At 43.0% G+C, this 25,775-nt stretch overlaps 1 protein-coding gene across 2 annotated transcripts in view; it reads right to left on the bottom strand.

Moving 5' to 3' along the window:
- The window catches only part of LRP2 (LDL receptor related protein 2), a 199,830-nt gene that overhangs the window by 36,646 nt on the left and 137,409 nt on the right, over positions 1–25,775 (bottom strand). For both annotated transcript variants that reach the window (XM_040441900.1, XM_040441901.1), the window contains exons 42-57: positions 25,113–25,402; positions 23,692–23,895; positions 21,711–21,953; positions 20,277–20,402; positions 18,410–18,529; positions 17,469–17,600; positions 14,981–15,182; positions 12,580–12,875; positions 10,942–11,458; positions 10,188–10,340; positions 8,353–8,523; positions 5,706–5,929; positions 3,608–3,785; positions 3,277–3,473; positions 2,858–3,103; positions 1,588–1,716 (exon numbers count right to left, since the gene is read on the bottom strand). In XM_040441900.1, the coding sequence (XP_040297834.1) occupies positions 1,588–1,716; positions 2,858–3,103; positions 3,277–3,473; positions 3,608–3,785; positions 5,706–5,929; positions 8,353–8,523; positions 10,188–10,340; positions 10,942–11,458; positions 12,580–12,875; positions 14,981–15,182; positions 17,469–17,600; positions 18,410–18,529; positions 20,277–20,402; positions 21,711–21,953; positions 23,692–23,895; positions 25,113–25,402 (3,428 nt within the window). The remainder of the gene's footprint in view (positions 1–1,587; positions 1,717–2,857; positions 3,104–3,276; positions 3,474–3,607; positions 3,786–5,705; positions 5,930–8,352; positions 8,524–10,187; positions 10,341–10,941; positions 11,459–12,579; positions 12,876–14,980; positions 15,183–17,468; positions 17,601–18,409; positions 18,530–20,276; positions 20,403–21,710; positions 21,954–23,691; positions 23,896–25,112; positions 25,403–25,775) is intronic.

Raw genomic sequence — 25,775 nt, 5'->3', positions numbered from 1 at the left:
TGGGGTAAGTAATGTTTTTATTATTTTTTAACCCTCAATTGACATTGGACTTTGCATTCTGTATTAAAGAATGCTATTATTTTCCATTATAACCATGTTATAATGGAAAATAATAAAGTAAATGGGGACCTGGGTCGCTCATCCCTCGTCTCCTTAGCAACCATGTGTGAAAATTGCATCTTATCCGCACTTGCTTGCGGATGCTTGCGATTTTCACGCAGCTCCATTTCTTTCTATGGGGCCTGCGTTGCATAGAAAACGCAGAATATAGAACATGCTGCGATTTTCACACAACGCACAAGTGATGCGTGAAAAACTTCACTCATGTACACAGCCCTATTCAAATCAATGGGTCAGGATTCAGTGCGGGTGCAATGCGTTCACCTCCCGCATTGCACCCGCGCGGAAAACTCGCCCGTGTGAAAGGGGCCTTAAAGTGGTAGTGTTTCCACCCCTGATTATATAAATTGATGGTGCAAAAATTCCACTTTATCCAAGGCTAAAGTTGTCCATACTGGCCAAGAGTTCTTCAGCACAGGCATATATAGATCTCATAGGACCCCACAGCAAAACTTAGGATAGGCTCATGGTATGAACTCCGGTACGAACAGACTACCACAGTTTATCGTATCTAGCATAGCCGGACAACACAGCGCACTCCGATCCCCATTGACCATAATTGAAGCCAACAGGGATCCGGTGAGATTCTGGCATAAATGTCAGCTTTTAGCTAGACAAATACCTTTGCATGCAGTATTTTTTTGTCCAGCTAAAAACGGACATTTCTGCCAGAAAACGTTGTAATCCGTTTCGGATCCCATTGGAGTCAATGTGGATCCAGTGGTGCACGACCATATCCAGCTATGATGGATATGGTAAACTTCGATAATCTGTTCCTTTGATGGAACAGACTAAGGCTAGTTTGACATTAGCAGCAGCAGTCTCCGGCCGTGCAAACATGCTGAGAGGCAGCCTGAATAAAACTATAACATGTCAATAGTCAATGGGGCCGGAGCTGCTGCTAATGTGAAAGTAGCCTAACAGAGTTCATGCCGTATATGTGAAACTACCCTTAGTACGGGCCCCCCTGCCCCCGCTTAGTTTCCTATTACACATGCACCAAATACTCCCAGGCAACACAAAATGCATAGCATGACTCCCAAGATTTATGATTAATTTAACAATGTTTTATTAAGTTGAAGAATTAAAAAATATAAATATTCATAATAATAATGAAAATCCAGCCTCCACAACACCTACTTTATCTGACTTCTATGTCGGAAGAAAATGGAAAAGGTACTTGAGAAAATAAGATGCTCATTCAGACCCCCATATTTCACCAAACAGCTGCTGTAAATTTATAGATATATCTCCTGCTTCCCTTCATATAGTATATCATAAACCTGGCTGTTTGCAGTCACCACTAGGGGGAGCTAAGTCCATAGGAATGTATACAATGACCATTAATACTTATGGAAGTTGTACATCATTTCTTTTATTTGCGCTCCCCTAGTATGGCTGCCAGAAAATGTAGTGAATCTATATTCAGGACCTCATCCAATAGAAGACCAAAAAAATCTCACTTACCACAATTTTCTTCATCAGAGTTATCTCTACAGTCATCAAAACCATTGCAAACAGCCCAAAGTGGGATGCATCGATAGTTTGTCTTGCAGGAAAAGTCGGTGTGATTGTCACAGCGATAAGCAGGACCCACTGAAAGCAGATTGTAGAAAACTCAGTGAGATTTAAATATCATCTCCTAATGTCTAAGGAGTTTTCTGAGATTTTGATACGGATTACATGATTGGCATCGTGCTCAGCCCCATTCACTTCTATGAGGCTGAGTGTGATACCAAGCACAGCCGCTACACAATGTATGGTAAGCTGTGAGAAGGCCGTAGTGCTCACAGGAGTGCCACTGCTTTCTCAAACAGCTGATCGGAGGAGGTCCCGGGTGTTGGACCTCCACCGATCAGATACTGGTGACCTATTCTGAGGATAGGTCATCAGTATCAAAATCTCAGAAAACCCCTTTAAATAAGGATTATTGCAAATAGTATAGTTAGATCTGTCTGCAAGCTCTGAGTTCAGTGGATGTTCCCTGTGAAGCATACTCTCTCCTTTTCCTTTATTTCTCTCCACCCATATTTCTTCGTATTTCATATTTGAAGGGGTCTTCTGAATGTTTTATACTGATGACCTATCCTCAGGAACAGGTCATCAGCATTTGATGGGTGGGGACCCAAATCTTGGCACTCCCATGATCAGCTGTTTGAGGAGGCGGAGGCTCTCTGGTAAGCACCACGGGCTCCATACAGCTTACCAAGCACAGCGCCATCCATTGGCCCTAAGGGTGTGTGACCAGTGCAAACTAACAAGATGCAACGTCGGGGTGCACAATTTGCTACTACTTTATAGGGGTTGTCTCACCTCCAACATTGGTGACATAATGCTAAGAGCCCCCAAAGAGAACAAGAGCACACTGAGCATGTGGTAGTGCCAAAAATAGCTGGCTTGGCCAATTCCGGCAGTTCCATAGAAGTCAATGGGGCAGTGGCTGCACTTGTGCGGTGAGCTCTCCATTCATTTCTAAGGAACTTCTGAAAATAGTCAAGTGCGCCCTCTGCTCTCCATCACTTTGGGCACCCAGTTTTAGAGATAGAGGTGTCTCAGAGGTGGGACCCAAACTTATCTGACATTGGTGGCATATCCTCGTGCCAGCAGTGTTGGAGTTGAAACAACCTCTTTGATGAGCACCAATGGCCTTGGTATCTTGGGCCATATGTGGCAATACTAGATAATGTAAATCTGATATGTAATTGCTATTTCATTAGGAACTTGGAATCGCTCTTACTGCACTCCTGAATAGGCTCATCTGAATGGTCCCCACAATCATTGTCCACGTCACACTTCCAGCTCTGAGGGATGCAGCGTCCATTGTTGCATTTGAATTGTCCAGGATTGCAGGTTCTGGTGGCGCAGTGGGTGCTGTCTTCATCTGAGTTGTCACCGCAGTCATCCTCTGTGTCGCACTGCCATGACTCGGGGATACAGCGCTTGTTGGCACACTGCCATTGGTGGTCATCACATTGGTGAGTGGCTGCATGAAAGTCAACAACAAGAATTCTTAAGGAAGCAGAAAGGAAAGCATCTGACATATAATCGGAGAGAGAATGGTTACCACTAACATCTATAAATTATTGGCATTAGCATTTACACATCATTGTATACAGAACACACCAAATAATGGCCCCTTCATGTCTCTCCCCTTACCACAAAGCACTGGATCTTCATCAGAGTTGTCTGGACAATCTTGGACGGTGTTACACAAGAAGTGAGAACTTGTGCAGTTTCCATCATTGCACTGGAAATGTCCCACAGGGCAGTAACGATGAGGACAGGTAGGTGGCTCATCTGAGCCATCCCTGCAGTCTCGCTGCCCATCACATTTCCACCAGATCGGGATACATCTTTAGAGAGATGAAAAAAAACAATGAATGACAGACACAGACCAGAGAATGGTCAGGTATGGACATCATCTGAATGCCTTTATTTCAGGTTTAGAGAAATAATAAGTGAATCAAGTCTTAAGGTGACGTCTTACCTTTCACTGTCGGAACATAAAAACTGGGTACTGGAGCAGGAAGGAAGGCAGCGAATGACATTTCCAAACTGCATGGCCAGGAAATTGTCTGGACATTCACACGTGTACCCTTGGCCTCCTTCTTTAATGAGACACAAGTGGGAGCAGCCTCCGTTGTTTCGGCCGCAGGGATTGTTCACTAGAATGAGACAGCATACCAGTACAGTTAAATATAGGCTACACCGCTAGTCATTTTATCTCAAAGAGGTCCTACATAGGTCATCGGCAGGTGCTGGAGAAGCTCTCTTGGTGGCCAAGAAAATGTTCCCCCACCATCAGTCCATAAAGTTCAGCATGATAACCATCAAATATAAATGCATAGTATGTTATGTCAGAGGGAGTGTTACAAGCTATGCTCCCCGGGAATAGTATGCGAAACAGCTCCCCTCCAGGGGGAGATTTATCCAGGCTGGTGTTCCCTATGTCAGTCCTCTTCTCCTTTGCTCTGCAGTGTGATGAGCCTAATTTATTAAGTGGAAGATGCCGCTCCGTGCCCTAAAAACTCAAATTTACGCTAGTTAGGGGTTGTCTGGCTTAAATTAAAGTACATTTGTAAAGCCCTGCCACTCCTGCTAAGCTCTGCCCCTGTTCTCGCCATTTTAGAAAAGTGGCTCAAAACGCTAAGGGGAAGATCTTTCCACCTTTCATTATCGAAAGGAGCTGAGAAAAATTAAAGGTGGAATCTGATGGATTGCAATGGGCAACTAAGCCAGTTCTACTTTACACCAGTTTGATAAATTTCCCCCTAAAAGTTGTAAATTATGGCACACATATGGCATGCCCCATTACTTGCGGCTTTTTAATGCCAAAAAGTGACGCTGAAGCATTGATAAATCTCCCCCAAAACCTTCCAAGAACTGCTTGAAATGCATCTCACTCAGCCATCCAGAACCGTACTCCACATGGATGAGAGCAAAAACTCAGAAACAGCAGTCTACAGATGGGTGTCTCTATAATGGGTCAGATATTGGCTTACAGAGTAGCTACCTGTAGATGGCACTAGAGAGACAAGTTTCTTCCCTCTGTAGGAGTGCAGTAGCGCATGCATGCGCGTGTAACATTTATATATGCATGTCCAGTCTATTGCTTTGTGTACAATATATCTATATGTATACTTTTTTATGAGTTCATGAGGACTCCGGGCGCAAAGAGGGTATTGCATTCTGATCGGTAGCCCCATAACACTGCACAAGTCTGCAGATTACAATAACCTTGAAAAGTACATTTCTGCATGATAGAACACAGTCCTAATGGTAGAACTCTCCTAATGGCCCTATTTTGCACAAGGCCTCATGCATATGCTGTACTACAGATCTTTGCTGTATGAATCTATAATATGGCTTCCATAGTCTTCTTTGGGCCCATATTTTACCTCTGTACACCTCCAGTTTTGAGAATCTGTGAATCGGCATGCTCTGTGGTATGCCATGCAAAGAAGGCATTATACAGCACCTCATAAAGGCATCGTACTGTTGGGCGCAGGGGGCATGCAGATCCACAAGGCAGACCCATGCCGACTCCATCATGAGTCCCAGCAGTACCAGAAAAATAAAAGTGCTGCATTTCTCCTAAATAGCCTTTTCTACCCTGTATTTCAATTATAAACTAATCGAATGGGCACTCACTAGTATAATAATTGCCTGGGGACCATTTTTTCTTGATATGTGCAGGGACAACAGAAGTAATGCCTTACTGTAGCACTAATTACCACCCTAGCAGAAACAAATACCACAGTACCACAGTGCAGCACAAAATAATGCTCCGGCAGAACCAAACACCGCGGTGCAGCACAAAATACTGCCTCCCTGCTGCAGGATTCAAGGGCATCACCATCCTAAGGAAGCTATACAGCTGAAATCAGGATGGCACCTGCGGACACCGGCCAGGTACGTAAGTACCTAATGCTCCTAGCATTAATTAATTCTGAGAGCATCAGATCATTATGTACCCGGCCATCGGCCGTCAGGAGGGCTCTGGCGGCTCCCCAGACCGGGAAATTTCCCTGTAGGGTCTACAGCCAGTCTGCCCCTGCCCACAATGGTCCAGTAGCAGTACCTACCTATAGGCTGCCTGTAAGGATGATACACATGAATATCAAATGGCCTGTGCGTGGTGTTGACTAGCATGGTTCTTCCGGACCCATTGTATTTATTTCCCTTTTCCACCGTTCTCGTGTTCCAGTCGGTCCAATATATGGTATCTTCAAATACAGTGATAGCAAAAGGGTGAGGGAGGTTTCCGTCATAGACAGAGTGCCGGTGTCTACCATCCAGGTCCGAATACCTATAGAACAAGCGCAAAAGGAAAACTACTGAGGCAAATATCTAAAGAAAGACAGGTCTGCATCTTCTGGCTGATGGCTGTGAATCAAATTAGGAAGAGGGTGACGCTTTGGACAATAGATGCGAATTCTATCACATAAGGTTACATTACAATTAAATATGTGTTCAGAGCATGGGACGTGACACAAGGCATACACACCAGGAGCGTGGCCATGTCACCGCCTGAAAGACTGCTTTACAGAGGCATCTCAGCCACAGACAGCACACGAATAAGTGATAAATCATACTGCATTTAAGAGACTTGCAACTTTCAAAGAATAATTTTTTTTTTTTAATGGAGACCCTCAGTAAACAGACAGGGACCGAAAAACCATTGGTGTAAGTCTATAGGTGAGGAGGGGGCTTGAAATTACTGATACATTTTTATCCATTAAAGGATTGACTACACAGTCATAGAACGGGAGAAGGAGCACTATGATCAACCTCAAGGTGTCCACACCGCCCACCCAGATATTATTTTGTCCGTCCCTGTAAATGGATGTAAAGGTGCAGGCCATTATAGGGCACAAAGTCAATGAACTATTAGTTCCTGATAATTCCCTGACAGTGAGCAGAGGAGAGAGTTGCATTTAGACGGAGCAATTGCCTCTGATGCATGAAGAGAAGTGATCTCTCCTGCGATCATTCATCCCCATACAGATTCATTGTTTCTAAGCAGCAAATCCCTATTCATACAGAATGTCCTGATACCCAGAAAAAGGATTTTGGTGCAGGCATCAGCTATGATTTTATCTAATGAACAAGCATTTAGATGGGCCTTTACATGGGCCAATTATTAGGAATGAGCATTCTTAGGAATATTCCTTCCTGATAATTGATCTGATCGTCAGTTCATACTAGGAGATTTCCTAGATATTCCTACATTTACTCAGAGGGAAGCCCAGAAACATATGACTTTCCAGTGGCCACATGTGCCTAATGTGTGATCAGGGCTCAGGTCTTAGGGTGTAGTGAGGGTGCACCTCCAATGAGGCCAGGTGAAGCGATTGCCTCAGGCGGCGAAACCTAGAGACAAGTGGGGGCGGTGACAGGGCCATGGGAACGGAGCGCTTCCATTGTGGAAGTGCTCATCTCTCTATAGTCAACTGCATCACAGTATGCTTTTAACAGTAAGGCTGGAAGGGGGGGCCACTTAAATTTTTAGCTCAGGCAGCAGAAACACTACGTACACCCCTGGGTGCAGTTAGGGTTCATTGCCACTGAGTGCACAGCTCAACAATAAAGAACAGACAACTAGGCTTTGTTCACATTCGTGTTGGAGGCACAATCACAGATTCCCTCAAAAGTGACTGACACCATGACAAGAAGCCGATGGACCTCATTATAATCAATGGGGCTGAGGATATTTATCAAGCCCTGTACTCCAGAATTCTGCATTCAAAAGGTTGCATCAAAATCGTGATTTGTGATTGTTTGAGCTTATATGAACAAATATTCACCCCAGTTTTGAAAAGTAGGCAGGAAATTGTTAGGTGCAGTCCAGATTTATCACTATAACTTTTTTTTTAAAGTCACAAAAATGGTCTTAGTCTTACTCCAGTAATGGGGTGGCATAGGAAGTGGAGTAACATCTCAAGACAGAAGGGCTAAACCTAAAGATGCACCAAATTTTCAAACATGCAACATTTGAACAATTTAGCACAAATTACGGCAACTCAGACTCCTACAAAATTGACTTTAAAAATTCCCCTGATGATAAATTCCTCCCAATGATATTTTGAAAGATCGGTGATGAAAAGTTTTTTCTTATATTGACTCCAAACCTGTTTTAGCCAAATAAAATACATGCATCAATCACAGGCTGTATGCAATGTTTTAGCCTCTGTTGCCAGAAATGGCCACATGTGAGGCCTTACATTGTGTTCAGTTGACAACCACTGACCTCATGATACTGTATATGACAAACACACTATACTAATAGACAATTAATAGTATGTACTAGGGTTCCTGTTATGAATAATATCTTGTAAAGGTGTCCACTGTCCTCCTAGATACAGTCTTATTATCAATCTCATGCTTTAACAATAGGCACAGGGGCACTTCTAAGGGTTCACCTTGGAGATACATTTTTCTCAGGGACTTCCTATGGCAAAAGGTTGGGAATTATTGTCCTAGTGGGTGAAGTAGTGATTAGTACTGGCCAATAGGCTGAAAGAAAATAGCTATTTTATTGCATTTGCTGTTTATAAAAAGCCGATGGGAGTCGGAGGACTTTTTGAAGGGTTTAGACCAAGAACTGTGTCCGCTTTGACCGTGATTTATAGACAGCTCAGTGTCCTAGCCACCATTACAAAGAGTCATGCCATGTATACCATATGTTTATGAACAGTTACCGAGTTGCTTTATTCTTCTCTAAGTACGTACTCAATGTAGTTCAAGTGAGCATCAGCCCAGTAGAGCTTGTCATTGGTGTAATCTATTGTGATCCCATTAGGCCATTCCAGTTTAGTAGAGATGATAACGGTTTTGTTCTTGCCATCCATGCCGACTCTGCCAATGTATGGCATGTCTCCCCAGTCTGTCCAGTAAATGTGCCTGTAGAAGCAATACAGAAGTTAGAGCCAACTTTTTGGCATTAGTATCCTAATGATATTTCCCATCATATATGAAACCACTGCACACAGAAATCTATGTTCTTAGTCAGGAAGGATCCTTTTAAGTGGGTCAATAGAGCAGGCAATTATGGAGAAAAATGTACATTCCTTTTCATTGCTCGCTGACCAACGAGGATTTTTGGTGCCCCATGAAAGATTGCCCAACAAATGAGCTTTTGTGTATTTGTTGGGTGACTGGCAGCACATTTACATGGACCAGTTATCAGGAGCAAGTGTTCATACAAATGTTCACTCCCGATAGTTGGCCAATCCTCTGCTCTATGTGACTTCAATCTTTGGCCCCACTGTATGGATAATGGATTGAGTTGAAACGGTCAAGTAGAGATCATTGATCATATGGGAAGCCTCCAAACAGATTGTAAAAATATGCAAAAATAAGTTCACATAAAATAAAATAAAATTTGTTGTTGTATCTGGGTCTAAAGAAATGGGTGACATTCAATAAAGCAATCAAGACGGCTTGTTTGGTGGTTGTCACTGCATAACTAGGTAGATTTGCTTGTTGGGGCTCCAGGAAAGCTGGAAAACAACGTATGTGCTATATTGGTTCTTAGCATTACCCAACTTTCTCAGAAATAGCTACTGTATATACTAAAGAAAAATGGACAAGTGGAGGCAAGGGCGTGTGGATGCAATGCATACAATTGCCATGGGAGGGGCAGCCTCTATCCCCTCTCCATTGATCCTACAAGACTAGCAAAGAATCCAGGCATAATGGAGATGGGGCAAAGGCATCAGGTTCTCCTGGCCAGAATGGTTAGTGTTGTGATAGTGTTAAGAAGCATTAGCGACACATAATATGCTCACCCTGGCAATACAAATAACTAGAGATGTGCGAAGTTATGGAAAATTTGCTTCACCAAATTTCACAAAGAAATTTGATTTGTGATTAATTACTTTTTCACAAAGCGCATTTCTTTGTATGTAGCAGGCACAATGACGTCATTTGACCCCTCGGATGCCGCATTCATTGCTAATCGCGTCCCCTGAGGATACAGTTTAGGCCTTTTAGGGGTTAATCAGGAAAAAAATATAAAAATAAATACTCACCTTATCCATTTGCTCGTGTAGAAGCCGTCATGGCGGCTATTTTGATTGAAGACACCGCGCAAAATCAGCGCGCCAGCGTGGTGACGTCATACGTCACCCTGCACAAGATATCAGATTTTGCGCAGTTTCTGCAATCAAGATGGCCGTGACGGACTCTTTGCGCACAAATGGATGAGGTGAGTATGTTTTGTTTTTTGTATTTTACTGCCATTTCAGGGAAAATTGATTCGGTACCATAAAGCGTCAGGAGATTCGGCTTTGTGGCGAATATAATTTATTCGTTTGACTTTGATTCGCTCAACACTACAAATAACCAGCAATGATTATCACGAGGAAATTCAACCAGAATCGTTTCCTGAAAGGCACCTGCATGCCAAGCTGATAAATATGTTAAGTAGATATTAATAAAAGACGGATTTGGTTTCATATCTGCAGCCTGTTGTCTTTCAGAAACAACCGGTGCAGAGATACGGTAAAGTGCAATATAATGAAATCAATTATAACGCAGGCAATGCTATGTTTAATATGTCATACCCTTTCTTCGGATGAAGCACGATAGCTCTGGGGTGCTGAAAGCAGAAGGTGTTATTGACGTCTGCACAGCGGTCAACGAGCCTCTTCCTGAACCGTCCATCCAGCTCCGCAACACTGATACAGTTCTTATAGGAGTCCACCCAGTATAGCTTTCTAGAATTGTAGTAAAGTGAGTATTTAGTACTATTCCTCAGGATGCTACATGTACAACAATCCATGAGAAGGATAGCAAAAAAGGGTCTGCTTTTTCCTGAAACAGCACCACTCTTGCCCATGGCCTGTGCCTGGTATTGCAGCTGTTCACTTAAATGGAATTTAGCCCTGGATCGCTGTGGGCAAGAATTCTGCTGCTTTATCTATTTATATATCCATCCACATAAAATCTATCTATAGAGAAGCTCTGTGATGGCTCAATCTGTAGCCCTTATTTCTGCATTCCTGACAGTCCATAATAATCACTCATTTAAGTTGAATCCTTATCAAATTGATAAGAATTCAGCTTAAACTAATGAGTGTTTATGAGCTCTTAGCACTGTTTAAAAGATAAGGGATACAGACAGAGCCATCTAATAGATATCCTTTTAGGAGATGATGTGTCTTGAGCTCACTTCTATAATTTGCCTTGCATTTCCTTAATTTTGACACTTATGTCTCAACCCTCCTTATACGCACAATTTGACTTCTCAGCTGCTGTCTATAAGTTTTTGGTCTCGTATATTTCATACTACCTTAAAACCTGTTACTTCTTTCTTACCTGCCAACCCAATCAACCGCTAAACCTTCCCCGCTCAGGATATCATTGTTAATAATTGTCTCTTTGTTAGTTCCATTTAAGAACATTCTCTCCATGACTCTCCTTCCCACGTCAATCCAATACAATCTTTCTTCCACTCGATCAAAGTCCAGGGCCACCACGTTGCTCAGACCTTGTAATATTAGAGAATAAGACAGACTGTCCACAGTCAGGTTTCTCAGATAATACCGGTTACTGAATATAAGGTAAGGGGAAATATTGCTATTTTGGCGGCAGCTTTTTCCATCGGGCTCCCTGATGTAGCCAGGAGAACACTTGCAGATGTAGGAGCCGGGAGTGTTCTCGCAGATTTGGCTGCAGACCCAAGGAGACTCTGCACACTCATCGATATCATCACAGGTCCGTTTATCGGACATGAGCCTGTACCCAGCTCGACAGCTGCAGAAGAAGCTTGTCTGTGTATCTGTACAGTTGTGATCACAGCCGCTGATAGAGGGATCTGTGCACTCATTAATACCTATAAGAGAGCATATAAATGGTTAATGTGATGCACCGATAGCGAAGCAGCATTTGTGCAAAATGCAAAATAATTTATTGAGCTACAATTCATGGCAATCTGACAAAGTATTTGTTATACTGGTAATAGAGCTCATTCTTCCTATTGAATATAAATAGTCTGGAAAATTTATTTATTTTTCTTTAAAATCTAAATAGTTCAAAAATTCTGTTCAAATTTCTTAATATATCTTCAAAGTCAGAGTTCCACTTTTCTGATAAGCAGCTCCAAATCCCCCTACATAAATATACAGCTAAATTATTACAATTCTGGCAGTCTGCATCCGCCACTAGAGGGAGCTGATACTTTTTATATATGGCACTAAATTATAAACAGTATGCAGCACACTCCTAGGCTCCCCCTAGTGGTAGCTGCTGACAGCTAGCTTTTTTGACAAAGTTTATGTTTAAAGAACATCTGTCAGCATGATCAACCCTATTAAACCAGGTATACTGTCAGTTGGAGTAGATCCTGCTGAGTAAAATGACTCTTCTCTTGTCGAAATCCATGGTCTAGTTTTTGCGAAATCTGCATTTTATTACATATGCTAATGAGCAATTCAGTGCACTGAGGGGCGAACCTAACCCCTCGGAGCACCACTTCACCACTGCCTTTCCTCCTTAGCCCTTCAGTGACAGGGTCAGGCATCTTCACTTTCTTCATTACCGCACAATGGTCGGTAAATGTTCAATCGGTATGTGCGGTACCGGTATGTGCGGTACGTCTCAGTCACCTTTCCTTGACTGAGATGTTCTGCGCATGAGCCAACTGAACGCTGGCGCATGCGCGGTATAACAGGGCCAGGCAGGAAAACAGCAAGGTACCCAGCCCTGTCACTCAAGGGCAGAGGGGAGCGGCTAAGGGAGGAAGAGGGAGGTAAAGCAGTGCTCCAAGGGGCTAGGCCCACCCTTTGGTGCAATGAACACCTCATTAGCATATGAAAAACTGCGGATTTTGCTAAAACATTTTCTTAATACAATGAAGTGTAATCACAGGACTTGTAACTTAGTTCATGCAACAATGCAATGTAATTACGGCTTCATTTCTGCCTCCACATTTTATATCACAATCATTCAACGCACCGCATCCTTTCTCATCGCTGTTATCAGAGCACTCATCAATCCTGTTGCAGACTTTGACAGCTTCAATACAGTGGCCATTGTCACATTTAAAGAAGTTTGGAGCACAGGTGGCCTCTGGGATGCTGCAAAGATGTTCCAGTTCATCGGACTCGTCCCCACAGTCATTGTCTCCATCACAGACGTAGGCTCTGGTAATGCAACGACCATTCTGACAGGTGAACTGCTGCTGCTGGCAAGACGGGTAGCTGCACCCTCTTTCATCGCTGTTATCTCCGCAGTCATTGCGTCTGTCACACCTAGGAGATCAAGCCATCGATTAGAGGCATTCTGGAAAGATGGTCTCCTTTCATGCCACCAGCGTCTGGCTGTCAGGAGAGATGGCGCTGGCAATTAAAGCAACGTGCTGACAATAGAAAATGTAGCTAATAGCGCTCATGTTATTCAAACTATTTCAATGAAAGCTTCTCCACTGGAATTTACAAGCATACAAGTGACTAAATACGGGATTAGGCCTCCTGCACACGAACGTGTGCTTCCCGTTGCCGTATTGCGGACCGCATTTGCGGATCCGCAATACACGGGCACCGTTCTGTGTGCATTCCGCATCACGGATGCGGACCCACCATTCACTTCAATGGGTCCGCAAATCCGGAGATGCGGAACGGTGCGGAACGAATGCACAGAACGGAACCCTACGGAAGCACTACGGAGTGCTTCCGTGGGGTTTCGTCCCGTACTTCCGTTCCGCAAAAAGATAGAACACGTCCTACCTTTTTGCGGAACGGCCGGATCGCGGACCCATTAAAGTAAATGGGTCCGCGATCCGCTGCGGCTGCCTGACGGTGGGTGTTCGTGCATTGCGGCCCGCATTTTCCGGGCCGCAGCACGGCCGCGGGGCGCACACTTTCGTGTGCAGGAGGCCTTACTTGTGAGGGAGCGGCTACAGAATAAGGCTACATGCACACGATCGTAGTGTTTTGCAGATCCGCAAATCGCCGCCACTACCATAGAAAATGTCTATTTTTGTCCTTAATGGCGTAGAAGAATAGGACATGCCCTATTTCTTTTGCGGGGCCGCGGAACGGAACTACATATCTTTTGCGGCCCCATTGAAATGAACGGGTCTGCACTCGTTCCGCATAATTGCGGAACAGATACGGACTCATTAATACGGTCGTGTGAATGTAGCCTAAAGAGAATATCCAATCTGCTTCTACAATAGCAAAAGCAATCCTAATTCGTGGTGTACAATCTGAGCTAACATGTATGCAATCATTCAAAGTAAAAGAACATAATATCTATTCATTAATTTTTTGGCATGACGTCTTAGAGAAAACCCAAAATGCAGTGCAATCTTCAGGCAGGCTGCTATAGAGCAGGAGGAGCTGAGCAGGTTGATATGTAGTTTCATGGGAAAAGATTCAGCAAAACCTGTAATTTATACAATTTAAAAGGTTTGTCTTATCTGAGACAATGGGGGGCATATTGCTAGGATAAATGCGGGTCCTACCTCTGGGACCCACACCGATCTCCTAAAAGGAGCCCCGAAAGGGATGGAGGGTGCACAGCACATGCGCAGCCGCCCTCCATTTATTTCTATGGGGCCACTGAAAATAGCAGAGCACCGTCTCAACTTTTTCCGTCGGACCCATAGAAGTGAATGCGAGTGGTGGCCGGTCTTGCGTGGTGCGCGTTCATTCACTTCTATGGGCAGAGCGCTTGGTGGTGACCGGACTGGAGTGGTGGCCGGACTTGGTGGTGGCCGGACTAATGATATGCCCCCGTTGCCTCAGATGAGACAACCCCTTTAAGTCTCTGCTTTCTATGAACTTAGAGGGGTTGTCCAGTTTTTTTTTTATATTGATGACCTATCCTCAGGATAGATGATCAATATCAGATCGGCGGGGGGCCGACTCATGGCACCCCCGCCGATCATCTGTTTGAAGAGATCTCAGCGCTCATACGAGCACTGCCTTATCTTCATTGCTTACCTGCTCAACCGCAGCAGTGAGCAGGTGGAATTACATCTCAGCCGTCCAATTCACTTCAATGGGACTGGTCTTTCCTATTCAAGTGAATACTACAAAGCCATCCCATTGAAGTGAATGGGACTGCGGAGAGGTTATTACACCTGCTCAGCGCTGCGTTTGAGCAATTTACAATGAAGAGAAGGCAGTGCTGGTACAAGTGCAGTGGTCTCTTCAAACAGCTGCAGGGGTGCTGGGAGTCGGAGCCCCTGAGGATAGGTCAACCCCTTGAAATACTGTCTCCATGTGCAGCTATCAATGACTGACTGCTCCGGCCACCTACTGTGTGAATGCAAAAAAGATAGGTAAGGTAGCCATAGTATGGTAAAACCTGAGGTTCTTAGACCTTCAGTACTGATCATGCTTTCACCTACCTGAAGCTATTTCGGATACAGAGGCCATTACTACAAGCGAACTCTGTGCCGGTGCAAGTCCGTCTTGTACAGTTCTGGAGTTCATCGTAGGCATCACTGCAGTCTGAATCTCCATCACAAACCCAGTTTTGTGGAATACACCGTCTATCGGGGGGTCTGTTGTTGACACAGGTGAACTCTGTTGGGGCACAGCTGCGGTTGGCTGACGAAAATAAAGAGAAAAATTGATCTCCAAAATAAATATGGAAAGGCTGAGGTCCACATAGGAATTTACAAACTGGGGGCTATGCACCTTGAATGAAAGTGTTATGTGTTTAGCCTTTTTAGCAAGAGAGACGGGAACAAGTGCCGGACCCCAGTATAATATTTCTTGCTTCTGAAAAAATTACCTCATTAGGCCCCATGCACAAGACCATATTTTCTGTCCAGATCCGATCTGCATTTTTTGCGGATCGGATGCGGACCCATTCATTTCAACGGGACCGCAAAAGATGTGCAACGCCACGTGATGTGTGGTCTGTATGCATATGTCCGTTCCCGCAAAAAAGATAGAACATGTCCTATTCTTGTCTGTTAACAGGAGTTAACATTCAGCCGGTATCCGTGTTTTGCGGATCTGCAATATGCCGGCCGCATATAGGAAGACTCAATGAGTAACTGATACAATGTGCAGGGCCTGAGGGGGCAGGGCATGACCCATGTGTTAGACAACACACACACAGGGGCAGATTTACTGTACTAAGCCTGTACAAGAACTGGAGTATATTTGTGACTTTTTTGCTACTTTATACAAAAAGTTGCAATAATAAATCTGTCTAAAAATGTACCGTATGTCTACCCACAATACATCCAGCCGCCCCTTAGCAGATATAAACTGTTGGGCATGGGACGAATCACACTAGAAAAGGCACAAATATGTCAAAAATTTATTGCAAAATGCCTACACTGACAAAACAAGCAGAATCACTCCACTTTTCTGGCGCAGCAGATTTCATACAGGGTCACTGAGTTTTCAAAAAACTAAAAAAACTATCAAAAGTTTTGATCAGTGGTGATCGGATTACTGAGACCCCCCACAAATACCTAGAAGGAGACGAGAGAAGTGCTCACATACCTCACTCTCTCTCCTCACTGCAGGAGTCAAGTCTATTGACCTGTCTTGATTCCATCCTCTGCAGCAAGAAGAGCCATCCTCGCTCTGGCGATCAGTGGGGGTCTCAGCACTCAGATCACCAACGATCAAAACTTTCGCTATGTCTTTATGACATATCAAACGTTTTTTGAAAACTTCATTGGGGAGATTTATCATCGGCCTTGCTCCTGAAAAGTGGCGTTAAAAAGTTGCAAACTCATAGGGCCAGATTTACCATTACACTTACATCTTACTCCACTTTTACATATGTCGAAAGTCAGATTTATTAATGGTCCTTTAATACTGTGATAAATGTGGTTTGACGGTAGCAGTTTATCCTTCAGTAAGCAGCTTTACAAAATTCGCACGTCTTTATGAAAAAGTCGCATGTTCTATTAAAAAGTCGCATAAGATAAGTATGGCCCTCAATGGAGTGAACTTTTTAAATAGTCGCAATAGTAAATCTGTCTAGAGATTCATTTACATAAGAAAACACGCCCACTTTGCGAAAACTGGCGAGCATAGCGCAGAGCTGAAAAAAGTCGCAATTTTTTGCGCAGTTTTAGCGACTGCACAAAAATTTGTGACTTTTTCACTCCATTATTCTGACTTGAGCTAATGATAAATCTGGCCCTATGTGTTTGCAATTTTTTTACTGTGACTTTTTAAAAAATAGTTCCTGTTTTTACGCCACCCCTGCCACTTTTACCTAAAGGAGTGCGGCAAGGGTGGGAAGGGGGCATGACCAACAGCTGCAACAAATGTATCTTCGCTTATGCTACCACTGCTGGAGGGTACACCTAATTTATGATGAGGCCTGCGTCTTGCCTTAAATTAGACGCATCACAGGGGATATCAAGAAAGCCCCACTGTTGATAAATCTCCCCCATAGACCCTTTTAGGGGCTGCACCAGATTTATCACAGGGGATCAGGCTGGATAGACACTTGGTGCTGAATGTTGCATTTTGTCACACCCATTTTCTGAGAAGCCACACCCCTTTTTCAGTGACGTCACGACCTTTAGCTAGCTAGAGCTAGAGGATTTCTCAAGAACCAGATATGTATAATTTCACCAATTTGTGACAGCGTCTAGGCGCCAATAAACACATAAATTGAACAGGTAACAATGTAACAGAAGTGAATAACTGTAACAGATTTATACACAGCATCTCTAGGCAGCGGTAAGGTCCTCGTAGGGGTCTCATATTACAACTACTGAAATCCCAGTCATCAGGGCAGTGATGAACACTGTGCGTGGTTTGCCGATGACGGCATATGCTATTGATTTGCTGTATATTGCTCCAGTGTTGTGAGTTACTATACTTTTTTACTAAATTTTGCACCGAGATCCTCACCACAGTTGTGTCTCTGGTCTTCATCACTCATGTCGCCACAATCATTATCACCATCACAGACCCATCTCGCTGGGATACACCGGGCATCATCACACCTGAACTGGTCACTTGAGCATGTCCTCACATGGGAAACTGCAATGAATGGAGACAATTGGTGATTGCTAATAGAAAAAGACACGTACTGTAAGAGATTTCCTGATTTTATCTAAATAGAAAGGCATAAGACATTCATTGTGCAATATAAAACAACCAAGGTGCAGTAATATCTGAGCAGCCACACATAAGACGACGCTATTCATTGTACCTACATTCATCTCCATAGCTTAGGGTCCTGCACATTTCGTCAGACCCTTAAAAGGATTTTACGGGATTGTGATGGGTTTTAATAGATACGTATGTTCATTTACTTACTTACCTTATGCATCTTCCCCATTCTTTTCTTTTCAATTCGGACTCTCCTCACATTTTCACCACGAACATAACTCACTCTGGTTTATAGTACTTCCTGTTCCTGTATCCAACCAAACCCATGATGCACTTCTACTTCCTCTGCCACACCTCCAGCCCCACCCATAACAACGACCAGTTAGTTTATAGCCCCTCCCACCCAGCTACTCCCCTATCACTGCCCCGCCCCAGGACATGACATCACAGGAAATAGGAAAGAGCTGCATGGACATGGTCATGTGACCACAGTCCAAAACAAGAGATAGGGGCAATAAAGGTAACAGAAATACCTTATAAAATTACAGCTACCTTCATAAATGATTATTTTAAATGATGTTGATGCAAACAGGAAAACCCCTTTAAGTCAGCGGTATATGGAGGTATTTCCCAATGTATACTCACATATGCACATTCATACAGTGGCCTATGTCACCCATAAGCCCCAATGTTTTGCAGTAATATGACAATTCGGTCTTCTTTTCCCTAACCCTTACCACACGATGCGGGTTCATCAGAGCCGTCTGCACAGTCCGCTCCCTGATCGCAGTACCAGTGACCAGGAATACAACGTCCGGAGGTGCAGCGGAATTCACTTTCTGTGCATGTTAGAGTATCTGGAAAGGAGATCATAAAGCAAATTATATTTCATACAATCATTTTGATTACGAAGATATTTCAGGCTCTGTTATAAATTATATAGATTTATAAAGAATAGCCTAGGATTCGTAGGTTCACATACACATGCCTCAGCTGGCATAGGCTTTGCTGATTTAACACAAAATGTATTATTATTATATTTTTATATATAAAAATATTCATTATTTCTATAAAGCAATTTAAAAACTATTAACTGTCAGCTGAGATCTCCAGTGTGATGTGGCCCCACATACAGATGTAGCAAATGGTAACTTGCATTAAGTACCCAGTTGCAGTAAACTTTGACTTGAAAATTTCAATGGCTTTTGTTGGCACGTTGTGTGGACTTCAGGTTTGATTCATCTGCACCACCCTCTAGTAATTCAGTTAGAGTAAAATGTCATTGAATGGAGCTGCCCGGTGCATTCTAAAAACTCCCATTTACTGTATGTTTGCCACTATCATTGATTAATGTTCAAGGACTTATTCCTGTGCACACGACAACACTCCCTGTCCTGCACATCTGCAGGTCTGTGTTAACACATGGAAGTAGTGTTGTGTTGTGACCATTGTCTTTCAATTTAAAAAAACATTAATCTGACCTTTAGCTTTGCCATTTAATTAAGTAAAAAAAACATTCAACTATCCTGTATCATGTTTGCTGTTTAAAGGGGGTTTCTCTTGACAGATAACCCCTTTTAAAGTATAATAGCATCACAGACAGCCGATTGTTAAGGGACCACCGGTAATCATCCGATTTTGCTAGACAGGTTGCCACCATCTGCTCATTTTTACCACAGTGACCACTACAGGAGAAATGTGGTATTACATCTGACCATTCAATGGAACGCTGGTCCATCTAATACATGGATGGTCTAGGTCTGTCAGTGCAACAGCTGATATTGGTTAGAAGAGTGGTTCTGAATGGGTCCCTAACAGGGCAAATGGAAAGTGTTCTTCTATCATTAAATCTCCTTAAAGGGGTTTTCTGAGACTTAGCTATTGATGACCTATCCTCAGGGTAATTCATTAATAATAGATTGGTAGAGGTCCGATACCCAACACCACCACTAGTCAGCAGTTTGAGGCAGCTGACATCACCGGGAGCTATACAGTATAATTAGTGGAAGCAGAAGCTTCTGTCCACTGTTTAGTTTTCGATGCTGGCATAATGCAGATCAGCTCCTACTCACTTGAACGGAAGCTAAGCGTCAGTGCCCCCCTACAGCCACCACACAACGTATGGCGCCTTCTGCTTCCAGTTCATATACTGTATAGTCAAGGGTGGCTGCCTGAAACAGCTGATTGGTGGGGGTGCCAGGTGTCGTGAGGATATCCATTCTGAGGATAGGTCATCAACATCTAAGTTCTGAAAAACCCCCTAAGATATTAATGTGATTAATTCAGTACCAGCCCCAACAAGGCTCAAAATCTAAACTCCCTAGCGTTGCCTACAGCACATGCCCAAATATAAAAAAATTTCCCAGTCTAATGTGTCAGTGGGGGATGCATACAGTATATGAGCGGTGTATCTCCTATTTAACAGGATTATAAAAGCTTTCCAAGCAATTATTCAACTTATCGCTAAAGTTTGAGAATGCTCCACAACTCACAAGACTCAATAACTTTGAGACGACCATCTGTAAAGTAAAGGGCTCCCCCCGCCCCCCCATCTCCGAAGCTCTTTTGTCCGGGCAGTCATTAGTAATCTGCTACACATCTTACCACAATGAGTGGGGCTTTCATCGCTCATATCTCCGCAGTCATTATCCCCATCACAAAGATAAGTACGAGGAATGCAAATGTTGGTGCTCTGACATTTGGTGTACCCTGGCTGACATGTGCGATCGGCTTTAAAAGAGAAGGAGAAAAGTGCTGAAAAATGCTTAAATGACCAGAATCATCCAGTTAGAAAAGTTTCATTCATTCCTTATCAGGGGCTGAAATGGAGGACCTGATCAGATGCTCCTTAGCATTGGGAGACAATCTCCCACTTTTTTTGATTTATAAAACATGATGAAAATGACTTGTTGGGATTTGTTCTTGGCTGAGGAGCAACTCTCAGACATGGAGGAAGTATCAGCAAAATTTGAATAAAAAGCATAAACTTGTAATTTTGTGGGACAATTCATAACTTGTTATAATGTAGTAAGTCATCAATATGCTATATGCAATAACATAATCATGTAATCATAGCTAAAGTGCATACATCTGCCCAAACTATCTGAACTGATAAAAGCCTACTTGACCCATGCAACATCCTACAAAATTATTGCTTGTGTCCAATTTTCTCCCTATGCAAGTCAATAAAAATGTTGGGTGGAAGTCTTCCTCATTACGGTAAGACCTCATTCAGATCAGTACATTACTGCTCCATATATGCAGCAAGTTGTGCACCCATAGTACTCCATCCAGCCTACTGAACCTCCAGATGTCTCAGATGCCAGATTTTGGTGGTATCCCCTCCATAGAAGCATTTCTTATTATGTAGAATACCCCCATAATATGTGGCCCTAAAAAGGCACCACAAGGAGCGCTCACAGCTCCATACTACAAAACCATAGCGTAATCTGAATATGACTGTTCCTGTCCTTCACCCCAAATCATCAGGTGTCTAGCCAGAACCCTTTTCAGTAGTGGACCTTCAGATGCCAAATTATGGAGTTATCCCCCCCATAGAGGCATTTCTTATCATGTAGAATATCTCCATAATACACGGCCCTACAAAGGCACCATGGGGCACCATAAGGAGTGTTCCAAGCTCCATACTATGGTCATAGAGCATTCCTAATTTATGATATGACTGTTGCTGTCTTGTACCCCAATCACTAGGTGTCTAGCCCCAGAACCCTTTCCAATGCCTTACTAAACCTCCATATGCCTCTGGTGCCGAATTATGGAGAAGCATTTCTGATAATGTAGAATATCTCCATAATATGCGGCCTTAGGAAGGCACCACGAAGAGTGCTCCCAGGCCCACACTATGGAGCCGTAGAGCACTCCTCTTCTGGGATATGATTGCTCCTGTCCTCCACCCCAACCACTAGGTGTCTAGCCACAGAAGAAAACTTTTTGGTAGGAAAGTTAAAAAATAAATTTGTAAACTAATCGTAAATTGCACAGATTTCCTTTACAATTTAGAGAATATGGAAAACTTACGGCAATTCCTTTCATCAGATGTGCCATTGTCATAGCAGTTGTTGACTCCATTGCAAACGTATGAGCGGGAGATACACCTGCCATTGTTACAGGCAAATTCAGTGTTTGGGTCGCAGGTTCTGAACAGACATCCGGCTTCGTCACTATTATCTCCACAGTCATTATAGTGGTCGCAGCGATAGCTATAGAGCACACATTTCCCATTGCCGCAGGTGAACGCTGTCGGTGAGCAGGTATGAAAAGCTGCCAAAATAAGACAGAAGTGAGTGAAGTGAAGGAACATAGGACTCTGCACCCAAAAGTCATGCCTATTCTATACTGTACCTGCGAGAGCAAACACAGCTGCAAAACGGACTGCATGTTGGAGAAAATAATCATTGGCGTTAGTCATGTTTGGAACAGGATGCAGAGGGAAGGTTTCTGTAGAGGGAGCCCAGCTGCATTGCCATATAATAACCAACATGGGGGAGGGAGCTCATAGGCTAGCACAGTTAAATGAGTTATGCCACAAAAAAATAGTCTACATTTTTAAACCACTAACCGGATCTGAATACTTTTGTAATTGCATGTAATCAAAAATTTTGTATAGCCAGTGAACTATTCAATAAAATGTATCTGTGTAGCGCCACCTGCTGTTTGTTCTTTTCTTTATTTCTTGTCCACCTCAATAAGGTGGTCGCACACGCTCAGTTTAATTCTTCAACTGTCACCAGCCATATGTTCTGTTAGAAGCTGTGGCAGTTACAGGGAAAGAGCTGCCAAAGAAAGGACATGCCCCCTGAGAAAGGACACACCTGATGAATCTAGCACAGCAATTGGACCAATGAATGGGGAGATCTCCTGATTCCATGTGAGGTACAGGGCTGGCTCTAGCTTTGGTAGAAAGAGACTGTCATGTCCTATATGATGCATCATTTTTACTTTTTACATCAATCATGGCCTAACTCCTTTGACTGAAACAGAAAATGCCGGCCAATTAGGGTGGCTGTCTCATCAGAGATAACCCATTTTGCACTGTAGAGGCCATGGAAGCCATGAGTTCGACATAATGGAAGTCACTCTTACAGAGAAGTTCTCCTTCCTGGCTCATAGAGGGGAGTCCTTAAAGGTAGATAGAGGACATATCCCTTTAACCGTATTTTTTTTTCTTTTTACTGGAATTTTTTTTATATAATAAATGTTTGGGTTTTTTTTTACATTTTTTTTTTACCACTTAATAGTCCCACAAGGGTACTATAACGGACAATATTCTGATTGCTTTTAAAATACATTAAAGTCACTGGTTTACTGACATTGACCAGCAGGCTGCGCCAGAGAGGCACAACCTGCTGAAAACTACTTAAGGTAGGCAGGCGCCATTGCCTGCCGCATTTAAAGCGTTAAACAGCCCAGATCCTCACTCCTGCCAGTCCGAGCTGTTAGAGCAGAACCGCGGCTCTCATGTGAGAGTCGGGTCCCCGCTGCACGTGAAAAAGCAGCGGCCCAGACTAAGGCCCCTTAGTGACCGCCGTAAAAAGGCGTATGGGTGGTCACTAAGGGGTTAATTGCTTGTAGAGGTGGTGCATTGTAACTATAACTGCTCTTCCCATTCAAGCAAAAAAAAATGTGGTGTGGGGGATGATAAATTTCCCCCCTTTGTGTCCTTTTCGACACTCGAATGATGGTTACATTATCCAAGGGAAGAACATTTTAGATAATGAAATCAAACAGTCTATCAATAGATTTATGGTGTCATTAGGCCTCTCTTTCCTAAACCGAGCAATAAACATGATCTTTTCTAACAGGTATAAATTTCTTGGCTTCATATAATTCCCTGTTAATAGGGTTGTAGGAGAGTAAAAACGGTGCCCCTCTTCTCTACAGGCTGCATTTGGTATTGCAGCTGTGCCCTATTCAAGTGAATGGTCTTGGCTGAATATTCTGGTTTATCCAATGTAAAACAAATAGTAAAAAAAAAGCATAAAAAACATATATAACTCACCACATACACGTTCCAGTTCATCGCTGCCATCTTGGCAGTCATTATCATTGTCACACTTCCATCTTTCCGATATGCATCGCCCATTGAGACATGTAAACTGCCCGCTCTGGCACCTAGTGGCGTTGTCTACAATACAGTCCTTGTTGTTGTTTGCCAAATACCAGCTTCCAGCTGAAGGACATTGGCATTCTGCTCCATTGGGACCTTAACATTCAGACAATATTACCACATGTACAGTTGTAGCATTCTTTAACTTGACACAAAGCATTACATACGCAATTGCAGTAAACCTTAAAAGGTTATGTACACCTTTGGGAATTGGATTGCATTTTACTCGTTTTTGGGTTAAGAATCATAATTTTTTTTTATTGGTCTTTATTAAAAATTATTGAGCCATTCAGTCACAAAGCATTAACCATTTGTGTAGCTGTGTGAATGGTACTTATACTTTGTGCCAGTCATCTAATAAACCTAATGTCTAATAAGGTGATAAAAACACTTATTTATTCTTCTTAGTAAGATAAGAATTGAGCTATAATGAATGTTTAGGAGGTCAGAGATAAGGAGCCGTCAGCTGAGCTGCCTGATGTAACAGAGTGAAAATTCAGAACCTGCTACTAGACAAACTCAAGGCTGTACAGAGACAGGGGTTCAACAATTTTCAATAAAGACAAATAAAAAAAAAGTACAATGCAATAGTAAAAAAAAATTGCGGTCAAAGGTATATATAGCTTTTAAGTTGACTCCTTTCCGAGTTTTCAACGGACCCATTGAAAGTCAATGGGTCCGCAGAAAATCACGGAAAACGGAACAACGGCCACAGATGCACACAACGGTCGTGTGCATGAGGCCTTAACATAACAAAATCCACTGAAAGTCAAGATAACATCAGCTGCCACTGCTTAATGTACCACGAGTAGGGATGAGCGAACCCGAACTATACAGGTTTCGGTTCGGGGTTCGGGTGGTGTAGTAATTCCGTTATGGATTCCATTATAACGGAATACGTAGACAGAATGCAAAACGGAAACCTTTAAGAGGCATTCCGTTTTGATCCGTCATAATAGAAGTCTCTGGCCAAGCATAGCGGATCCGTCTGGTTTCCGTTAAGCAGGACTGAAAACAAAGTCCTGCATAATGGAAATCAGACGGATCCGTTGTGCTTGGCCATAGACATCTATTGTGACGGATCAAAACGGAATGCCTCTTAAAGGTTTCCGTTTCGCATTCCATCTATGAATTCCGTTTTATTCCGATATAACGGAATCCATAACGGAATTCCTACACCACCTGAACCCGAACCTGTAAAGTTCGGGTTTCGCTCATCACTAACCACGAGTATAAAGTTAACCAATGCTTCATGGGTATCGCAAACTGTAAAAGAAGACATAAACCTTCTACATATGCATAGTACATTTTACCTGGCGCACAGATGTGGCTGCAGCCACCATTGAACTGATCGCAGGGGCTGGCGCACTGCTGTTGCTTGCTTTTAGACAGAACATGGATATCCATTGGGCGCCGTGGAAGGTTCTGGACCATAACTATTTGATCTGAACCGTCGTATTTATTCGCCCGGTATATGCTCTTTGTGTTCCAGTCAGTCCAATAAATGTGTTGATCATACAGGGTCATAGCAAATGGATATATGGCAGTGCTAACCACAACTTCACGATTTGCGCCAGTTAAAGAGCAGCGTTCTATCTTCTGGCTGTTAAAGAAAGAAGAAAAAAAAGCACAAATAAAAAAAAATCTAAAAAAATATATTACACCATAAATATAAAAGCAGTCTTGTTCTTATATTAATTCATACCAATTTTTTTTTTTAAAGGAACACTCCAGCCAGGACTGTGTTATTCCTAGTAGAGAGCCTGAAGGGGCGGGGCATGACACATGGATTCAAAAGGACACCAAAGAGATGATACCGGTCATGCACCGCCCACTAAAGTCCGGTATTAGGCTTAAAACATTATGACTGGAGTGTTCCTTTAAATTTATGACATTTAAAACAGGAAAAAAAATAGGTACCTAATACACAACTGGGGAAAATTATTAGAGGAGTTACTCTTAAAGGGGTTTCCCAG

This window comes from Bufo bufo, chromosome 7 (assembly GCF_905171765.1).
Source record: "Bufo bufo chromosome 7, aBufBuf1.1, whole genome shotgun sequence".
NCBI lineage: Eukaryota > Metazoa > Chordata > Amphibia > Anura > Bufonidae > Bufo > Bufo bufo.
The sequence above is the reverse complement of the archived record's forward strand: the minus strand, read 5'-3'. Positions and strand labels throughout refer to the sequence as shown.